The sequence below is a fragment of the Helobdella robusta genome (assembly GCF_000326865.2).
Source record: "Helobdella robusta unplaced genomic scaffold HELROscaffold_3, whole genome shotgun sequence".
Lineage (NCBI taxonomy): Eukaryota > Metazoa > Annelida > Clitellata > Rhynchobdellida > Glossiphoniidae > Helobdella > Helobdella robusta.
Window position 1 is genome coordinate 7,072,540 of NW_008704501.1, and position 10,000 is coordinate 7,082,539.

Here is a 10,000-nt window from a genome sequence, read left to right on the forward strand (position 1 = left end):
AGATGTTGTTGTTGATTTAGATGTTTCTGTTGTTGAATCTGTGTTGTTGATTGCTGTTGCTATTATCCAACCCGCCTTTAAATTTGGCACAGTCAACACCAACATACTCATTATCGATTTTACTTTTAATGGTTTTATCAAAATGATCACTATCATCGTTACCGTTATCATCATCCTCATCATCATCAATTCTAACGACAACATCATTATCAGCATTATTAAAAAGTTTATGATCATCATCATCATCACCAACGACAACACTACCACAATCGATGTAACTGATGTGGTTTTCATTGTTGCTCTCGTGATACATTTGTACCCCATGTCTGAGATTATTATTATTATTATTATTATTATTATCGTTGTTGTTGTTATTGTTGTTATTTATACTGCCATTATTGTGTTTACTATTACCGTTTATATTAAGATTAGGGTTGTTACTGTCTTTTGTGATGTTGTTGTTTGCGTTGCTGTCTGTGTTGTTGTAGTTGTTACTGTTATCGTTGTTGTTGCAATTGTTGTTGTTGTTGTTGCAATTGTTGTTGTTGTTGATGCTGTTGTTGTTGTTGTTGATGTTGTTGTTGTTGATGCTGTTGTTGTTGTTTTGTCCTTCAACTCGATGTCTGAAACTAGCGATAAACTTATTACTTTTAAGCTGGGGACTGAACCTCAGAAAGGTTAACCGACGTGTGGTGGGGTTGTCACTAGAAAACCGGTCCGACTCGACGATATAATCCGTATCGGTAAGATCGGTAAGTACGATCGGATCGATGCAACTGCAAGTTCGTTTCTTATCGACGTCGCTATCGTCAATGTTGTTGTTACTGTTGTCTGTCAAGTTGTTGTTGTTGTTGTGCAGATTGTTGTGGCTTTTCGTCGTGAGGGAATGATGATTACGACGATGTTGGAGGTCATGATGATGATGGCGATGAGGTTTTAGTCTAACTTTGGTGACGGCCAACGTTATTTTACTAGCTAGCGACATTGAGAATGGTTTGATATGTTTATTGAAGTTGCTGCTGATGTGGTTGACTCGGTTGATATTGTGGCAGCTGTTTGAAGCCGTGGCGGTGGCTTCATTCGATGCACCTGTGCTCATCGCAGATCTTTCGTCGTTGTAATCTTCATCACGTTCATCATCGTCACTTTTTCGTTTACGCAAGAACGATTTGTACTCCTCATCTTCGCCGCCATCGCTAGCAGCGCCACCACCATCGCCGGTAGCTTCGTTGACGTATTCGTCATCATCCTCATCCAATCGCTGGTGTCGTTGTTGCAGTTGGTGTAGCTGCTTCTCGTGCTCTATGTATTGTTGTTGTTTCTTACTGGCTAGCAGTTGAGATGATGAGTTTGATTGGTTGTAAAACTGACGATGCTGTTGTTGGCCCGGGTAGTCCAGAGACCTTGGTAGGGGGGCGGAGTCACTCCTGCCGTACTGCTCGGCGAACTCAGACACCCTCATGCGATCGTTGATACTCTTGCAGCGACACTGCAGAATGTATCGGAAGGGCGTTCTAAAATCTCGGTTGAATCTGGCGTAGATGATTGGGTTGATGGTACTGTTGGCGTAGCCGAGCCAAAGAAATACAGTCTCGAGCCAGCGAGGTACCCTCTGTGCAACTGCCTCCCCCAGAATGGGTTTGACCAGAGCCAGGATAAAAAAGGGCAGCCAACATGCAATGAACGTTCCCATTATAACCCCCAGGGTCCTGGTGGCCTTCCGCTCCGAGTTCAGACGTGGTGCCCTGATGCCGGAAAGTTTCAGACGGCTGTTCAGTCGGCCCCACATCTGAGACATCGACCTGTGGAGCGTGTTTTGTTATGTTTTTTTCAATTTTTTTTTCAAATCGCCTTTCAAATTTTAAATTATTTCTTTTCTTGCGATGGTTCGTTTCTTACTACCTCGAACTTACGAAACAACGTGAGTTTTAAATGAAAAATTTTATTTTTTCATTCACAACATCAATGCAATAAGTTTTTTTATTTCACTCATTCTCTTCAACGCCGTTGTCATCATCATCCGTACCACCATCACCACCATAATCATCACCAATCATCATCATCAGCATCAGCATCATCACCATCATCATCATCATCATCAATCATCCCCACCACCACTATTTTCATCATCATCATCATCATCACAACCTGCTCCTAAACTTTCTCTTGGAACTGAGACTGCCAGCCGATTGAGCAGCATTCAATTGGTTGGGCAATGACGGTTGAGATCCGGAGATTCCAGCTATAAATAGAATACATTCTATAAATAGAAGAAAATTGGAAAATCCCAGATATAAATAAAAAAACTAATTTGAATTTCATTGCAGCCAAAAATATGACACAAACAAACTTCCATATAACCACTTGTAGACAGATGCAAGTCTGAGTGAAATGAAACCCATCCACATACACACTCATATACACACACAAACATAAACGTACCCTCACAAACATACATACCCGCACATACACACACACACATATACATACGCACATTTAGAAGCTTTACATACGGACGTATACAAACATATACAAACTTTAACGCGCAAAAACCAACAGACTCATAGACGCAATTTTATAACCCGTAAACATCCAACTTAATTATTTCGAACGATCCCTCACTTGCTTGCAGAGGAAAACAAACTCGCTCTTCGCCAAAATTAAAACAGTATGACGAGAAAAAAATTTAAAATCAAAATTGCGTTACGTCATTTTATATGATTATCACCATCATCATCACCATCATCATCTTCTTCATCACCATCATCATCTTCTTCATCACCATCATCAGCAACAGCATCACCATCATCATCTTAGCAATCATCATCAACATTTCCATCCTTTTCATCATCATAAACATCTTCGTCATCAACAACATCATCATCATCTTAGCAATCATCATCAACATTTCCATCCTTATCATCATCATAGACAACGTTATCATCGTGAGGAGGCAGACGACAAAGACGATGACGACGATAATAGCTCGGCTAATCTGTTCAGCTAGGTATGCGTTAAGCCGCAACATGAAAAACAACATCGGCGATAAACATAATAATAATAATAACAACAACAAAAACAATAATAATAACTTTGATATTGATAACAGTAACAACAATGATAACAATGATAATAATAACATCAACAACGACGACCGCATTATGAATGATGCAGAGAACATCAGAATAAGATCGTAATCCAACACGTTCATGTTAGACATTATTAAGTTTGGAACGATAAATACAAGCACACGTACACGCACGCACGCACAGACACACACACACAAACACATACATACATACATATATAGAAACATACCATATAAATAGGATATAGATATAATGGGCAAATAGATTCATATTAATCATGGCGTCCTTAGAGACATGGAGAATGAACTGGACAGCCGGAAGAAATGAAAATAATAATCGGATTAGAAAAAACTTTCTTTTTGTGAAAGTAAAATTTTGTTTTCATCTTTTAATTAAATGCATATTGAAATTCAAAGTAAAAAGTACAGTTTTTACAAATAAAAAAATCAGTCACTACAGACCAGTATCTAATCTTTCTTTTTTTCTAAGATTATTGAACGATTGGTAGTAAAGCATAATCTTTATCACGTGAGGATAAACAGATTACTACCTGTCTACCAACCTGGCTTTTTTAGGAAACATCATTCTACTGAGAAGGCCCTGTTACAAGCATTTTCTGATCTGTGTTCAGCAATTGATGTACAGAAGATATCACTCCTGGCTTTTCTCGATATGAGCTCGGCGTTTGACTGTGTTGACCACAGGATTCTACTAGAAAGATTGTGTCATGGTTTTGGTATTGGTGGTTTGGTTTTGGAATGGTTTAAATCTTATTTGGGTGGTAGACCTCAACAGGTACTGATTGAAGTCTGATGTCACTAGGGATCGGTTCTTGGCCCTCTGCTGTTTTTGTTATACACGTCAGAGATTTTTAATGTTGTCGAATCATTTGGGTTCTTAAGTCACGCCTTTGCCGATGATATTCAAATGATAGTTAAAACTACAACTGATTCGTTTCAAATTAAGATGGAAAAATTTGTGAAACGTTTGACGTCTGTTGATTTATGGATGTCGTAAAATGGTTTAAAACTGAATCAAAATAAAACTAAACTTCTACCGCTAAGAACTCGGCAGCAATTGGCCGGATTAGAGATGAACTAAATTGCAGGTAATAGTGAAAGAATTTTGTTTTGCAACAATGCAACTAACTTGGGTGTTGCGTTTGATTCAAATCTAACATTCAAGTACCATATCAGGATGTCGTCAAGAGATTGCACGTATCAGATAAGAAGAATTAATCAAATTCGTGGATCATTAAACGTTTAAACACATCAGACTCTGGTACATGCCGCTGTTCACTCGAGGATTGACTGCTGCAGTAGTCTGTACCACAAAAACAGGCTATAAAAATATCAACAGACGTTTTATGTAACTATATTGAAAGTTTGCATGAGATTACAACATTGACAACGACTACTACTACTACTACTACTACTACTACTACTACTACTACTACTACTACTACTACTAATAATAATAATAATAATAATAATAATAATAATAATAATAATAATAATAATAATAATAATAATAATACTACAACTACTACTACCACAACAACTACAATAGTAGTAGTAGTAATAATAATAATAATAGCACCAACGGATAGACGATAATATAATTTTAACCTTTGAGGTATGTAACTACCAACACCGATGTTAAAACTTCGAAGATCTCTATTCTTCCAACAGCAGTTGTTGTTGCTTCCAACGATCGTCAAGTGTTCGTTACTCCGTAGGTTCAACATTTCCGATGGATGAACACAACTGCTTCAAGCGCAAACTTTGTTGAACGTTTGAATACCAAGAGTAATAGAAACAATGAACTAATCCAAGTAACTACATAAATCACATTTACGACTTTGCTTCAAACCTAGCTCGGAAACCTGCTTTATCTGCCGGAACCTGTGCCTCCACATATAAGATGGGTTTTTACAAATATTTTTTTAGGATTCTTTACAATCCAAAGATTACAAATATAGCAAAGATAAATTAGGATAACAAATAATATAGCGCAATTTAATCAGTTCTACGGTTGTAACAATATGATAAGAATAGCTAGTAGAAGTGCTACAAAGAGCACGCGAAACAAATTATCACTTAATTATATATGCTATCGTCGTCATCATCACCATCGTCATCATCATCATCATCATCATTATGATGATGATCATCAGTAGCAGCAACGTCAACAATATAATCGTCACAATCATTATGACCATCATTATTAAGAATAGCAAACAGTTTTGTACCATTACTCTTTTATATTGTGGATTTTAAACAATTTTTATGCAATGTAAAGCATTATTCGTAAGAAAGTAATTTTGCACCAATAGAAAGATAATACATTAAAACGATGTTGTCTTTAAAGAATTTTTTTCATCGTTTCAATTTTTAACCATATCATCATTGTATTGTGGATGAAGTTGATTACGAAACATTTTATCCATCTACAATTCATCTTCTTCAGGCGAAGCTTCCGACTGCGCGTCTTTGCTTTCTCTCTCTTCCTCTTCCTCTTTCTTTTTTCTCTTTTTCAAAAGCATAACCACCAAAACACACGTAGCTAAAGCAACTAGTATGGCACCTATGATTCCTACAATTGAAAATACATTACTTGACGGAGGTTTTGCATAAACTTTCCCAGTTTTTGCGTTGCCTGCTTCTGTTGTTGCGCTGCCTGCTTCTGTTGTTGCGTTATTTTCTTCTGTCGTTGCGTGGCTTGCTTCTGTCGTTGCGTGGCTTGCTTCTGTTGTTGCGTTATTTTCTTCTGTCGTTGCGTGGCTTGCTTCTGTCGTTGCGTGGCTTGCTTCTGTTGTTGCGTGGCTTGCTTCTGTTGTTGCGTGGCTTACTTCATTGGCGTTTGCTGCAGTAGTTGTTTTGTATGAACAACTGATGGTGACTGTCCCTTCTTTACTTCTCTGCACGGCTCCACCTCTCCGCACCTCCCGTTAAAAAGATCGCATCCAGCCTCGAATACTTCCAACTCTGCGAGTGCACTGTGACCATCTTCCATTCCTTTGTCAGATGGTTGAATGAAAACAAATCTTGTGAGGATAGTGAAGTTCTCACAAACGACAATCATTAGAAAGATAATACTTTAAAACGATGTTGTCTTTAAAGAATTTTTTTCATCGTTTCAATTTTTAACCATATCATCATTTTATTGTGGATGAAGTTGATTACAAAACATTTCATCCATCTACAATTCATCTTCTTCAGACGAAGCTTCCGACTGCTCGTCTTTACTTTCTTTCTCTTCCTCTTCCTCTTCCTCTTTCTTTTTTCTTTTTTTCAAAATCAAAGCCAACGAAACAAACATAGCTAAAACAGCTAACAGGGCACCTATGGTTCCAACAATTGAAGATACATTACTTGACGGAAGTCTTGTATATACTCCCTCAGTTGTTGAGTTGCTTTCTTCAGTTGTTGAGTTGCTTTCTTCAGTTGTTGCGTTGCTTTCTTCATTGGCGTTTGATGCAGTAGTTGTTTCGTATGAACAACTGATGGTGACTGTCCCTTCTTTCTTCTCCTCTCTGCACGGCTCCAACTCTCCGCACCTCCCGTTGAAAAGATCGCATCCAGCCTCGAATACTTCCAACTCTGCGAGTGCGGTAAGGTGTTCTTTCATTCTCTCATCAGATGGTTGAATGAAAACAAATCTTGTGAGGATAGTGAAGTTCTCACAAACGACAATCATGGGGTTTCCGCCCTGTATCCCTTTTTCTGGTCCGTACCCGCACAAGTTGACTTTGTCTCTGATGTCTTCTCTATTAAACACGTCGAACGTTTCGTTCAACCTTACAACAAACTTGTCCATTCTTTTCAGCATTTCAGTCATTTGATTTATTCTGTTGTATGCTCTGATGAATCCTACGCAATATAAACTGAGCAGGTCAACCGCCATCCAGGCTGGCATGGCATCAAGTATGTGAGATATGTGGTAGCCGTCATAGTTGCCGTCTGTTAAATGCATTTTGTAATGGGAACCCACCACGGAGTATTCGTGTTCAAAAATGTGTGAACTGTAATAAGGAGGTTTATGTAAGGCTAAATTCTTCCTGAAAACCTCACATTGGTACCATTTGTTTCTGACCTTACCAGGGGGACAGACGCATTCAACGTACTTATTACCATTCACCGTGGACTCAATACATTTCATTCCAACGGGACAATCTCCTCCACCTGATGAGCAATCTCTTTCTCTGCATGAATCACCTCTCCATCCCGGATCGCATCCATCGGGACAGTTTGCTGTTATTTTGTAACTTCCGTTGTTTCTGTTTCTGCAGTGAGAATAAGTCGATACTCCTCGTTGGAAGTCGTATTGGAAGCGTGTTGCGAATATTGCTGCTTTTGTCTCATAACCTTGGTGATAACATCTGCAAACTTCGGATCTGTCAATTGAGCAGGAATCGCAAATTAATCTTGTGAAGGAGCTGTTTCCTGTACCATGTTCTTGAAAGCAACCGCATCTTTTTGACGGGTCGATCTTCTGGAAAAACGTATAATTTGTCTCAAAACAGAAATGTGCGCACATTTCAAATGTGTAAGTGTTTGGTAATGTCATCAAAATGACATCTCTCTGACGTGTTTCAAAACTGGCATAGTCATCGTGCGTCTTTCGTGGCTTGCTTTTATAAACGGAATATGAGTCCCTTCCACCACAAGCATCTCTATTGTTGCAAGGAACATCACACTGGGATGAAGCCACTGCCGAATCTAACCTTCCAATACAGTTGCATTCTTTCCCACTCTTCAAAGCGATCATATTGTTACTTTCACCTTTGCACTCTAGTGAACATTCATTCACTGAGCCAACTGATGTAACTGTCTTCGATGAGCTGATGTTTCGATAGCATCCTATGTAAGATTCTTTCAAGTCGATTGCTGCATGGGCTACTGATGAAGACAGGTTGATGGAGACAACTACAAATGCACAAACGATATTTAACATTAAAAAATATTGAAAATGAGCTTTCATGTTTGCATACGTTTCAACTGTTTACATGTTCGATTGTATGACGTCCTCAGGCTGATCTAATGTTTGAATCATTTGAAAAAATACGATGGGTCTTGTGTTCTTTTTTTATTTTTAAATAATTGTTTTCTAAATTATTTTCAGTCGATTGCTTTGTGTCTTTGTAAAATTATAAACAGAAGCGGTTTTGAATTCTTAAATATGTGCTAAATATCAGCTTGAGCAGGGCATGTCTGTTTTGTTTCATTTGATTTCAAAATTATGGTGCTCATTGTTGAAGCGTTTTTTCATCGCTGCCAGTTAAGTCTAACCCAGGTTCATTCTGCATACAATTCAGTGCTGCTTCAAGAAAATAATATCAATTCATCATTTCGTGTAGGCAGCTTTCAATTAATAAAAGCGCACATTTTGTTTAGTTGTTCTTTATCATGTTTATTTTTCTTGTATTTTTTCATTTTATTTCTTTTTAATTTTCTGTTATACTCATATTTCCTATCACTTCTCAAACACAAACATACGATGCAGCTCAACACCATACAACTGGACAATTCAATACCAGACAGAACAGTACAATACAAGGCAATACAAATCAATGCCAAGTAAAACAAATTAATACGAAACAACGCACAAACAATACATTTTATCGAACCAGGCACAGCAGCGTTCAAAACAGCGATGACGCATCATCTTGCCAACGTGAGACAGCCATCAAGTTTGCCGACCAAAACGAGGACGGCCCTTTCGACCTCATCCTACACACTGGAAGAATAACATTGGGAGACTGCTGTAAAAGTTTCTCCGAGGTCATGACCCTTGCTAGGCCCGAAGAACTCAAAATTGCTTGTCGGCGCAATCCGCTTTTGTTGGTTTCTATTTGAGTGTTTAATAGATTCGTTTTAAATTTTCAACCGTATATCATTTTAAATGCATTTTTATCAAATTACTTGATCGGGTTAACAAGAAAAGAGGAACGGTTATAAAACATACCACCTATGAAGACACTGAATAAAGTAACTTCGGCCGAAGTGCAAGTAAATGGTACCATTACAATTAGCACAATTAAACATAACACCAAAGCAATTGGCCTTATCAAAGAAATCATATCATTCAGTAAAGAAAGCGGGTAAAATAAACACCACAGTCACTGATGACAATAAATACTATTCATAGGAACAAAGGGCTGGGAAATTTTTTATATAAACTGCAACAAGTGCTGAAGAGTATTGCAAGATCCAAAATAGGTCCTATACCCTCGAGAATGAAGTGGAAAATTGTATATTATTCTAACTTTATTAAAATAAATAACGACGATAAGAATTTAGTTGTAAATATTAAGAAATGTAATGAAAAAAACTATCCAACGCTAGAAATTTTGTAGATTTCATAAATTACTACATACATACATACATACGCACGTACATACATACATACATACATACATACATACATACATACATACATACATACATACATACATACATAACATACATGGGTGTGTACATCGGGGTTTATTTAAGCTTGATCTTATTGATTATTCAGTTTCTAAACTAAACGAAGTGTTATCTTGGATATGGTTAAAGTTGTTGTTGATGTTATTAATGTTGATGTTGTTGTTATTGTTAATGTTGTTGTTGATGTTGTTGTAACTGATGTTATTTAATTTGTTGTTGTTTTTGTAACCGTTTTGGTTTTAATTATATTTTTTTGCTAACGTTAAAGACGATGTTTTTAAATGTATTGTAGATTTTGTTGTTGTTGTTGTTGCTGTTGTTGGTGTTGACTATGACGTCAGCAATGTTAACATTCTAAATATTGATGTCTTTGTTGTTGTTAGCGCTAATAAACTTGGCAATCGTGGGGTTATGAAGAACAACTTTTTAATCGTGACGTATGATTTAATATTACCATTATTGTTATTGTTATTATTGTTA

The 10,000-nt window shown here is 37.3% G+C and overlaps 4 protein-coding genes across 4 annotated transcripts; 1 reads left to right on the forward strand and 3 right to left on the reverse strand.

Moving 5' to 3' along the window:
* Nucleotides 1-1,459: 1,459 nt before the first annotated feature.
* On the reverse strand, nucleotides 1,460-1,789 carry HELRODRAFT_65884 (hypothetical protein; the record flags this gene model as incomplete). Its single annotated transcript, XM_009021627.1, has 1 exon — nucleotides 1,460-1,789. A coding segment is annotated over one exon (330 nt), but the record flags the coding sequence as incomplete, so codon positions are not given.
* Nucleotides 1,790-5,538: 3,749 nt separating this feature from the next.
* Nucleotides 5,539-6,097, reverse strand: HELRODRAFT_161740 (hypothetical protein; the record flags this gene model as incomplete). The annotated part of the gene is made up of 2 exons (XM_009021628.1): nucleotides 5,539-5,954; nucleotides 6,034-6,097. 2 exons carry the CDS (start codon nucleotides 6,095-6,097, stop codon nucleotides 5,539-5,541), a joined length of 480 nt encoding a protein of 159 aa, XP_009019876.1.
* A 193-nt stretch (nucleotides 6,098-6,290) lies between these two features.
* HELRODRAFT_161741 (hypothetical protein) lies at nucleotides 6,291-8,072 on the reverse strand (the record flags this gene model as incomplete). Its single annotated transcript, XM_009021629.1, has 1 exon — nucleotides 6,291-8,072. The coding sequence occupies one exon, from the start codon at nucleotides 8,070-8,072 to the stop codon at nucleotides 6,291-6,293; it is 1,782 nt and encodes a 593-aa protein (XP_009019877.1).
* Nucleotides 8,073-8,588: 516 nt separating this feature from the next.
* On the forward strand, nucleotides 8,589-8,947 carry HELRODRAFT_161742 (hypothetical protein; the record flags this gene model as incomplete). The annotated part of the gene is made up of 2 exons (XM_009021630.1): nucleotides 8,589-8,668; nucleotides 8,722-8,947. 2 exons carry the CDS (start codon nucleotides 8,589-8,591, stop codon nucleotides 8,945-8,947), a joined length of 306 nt encoding a protein of 101 aa, XP_009019878.1.
* Between the last annotated feature and the right edge of the window lie 1,053 nt (nucleotides 8,948-10,000).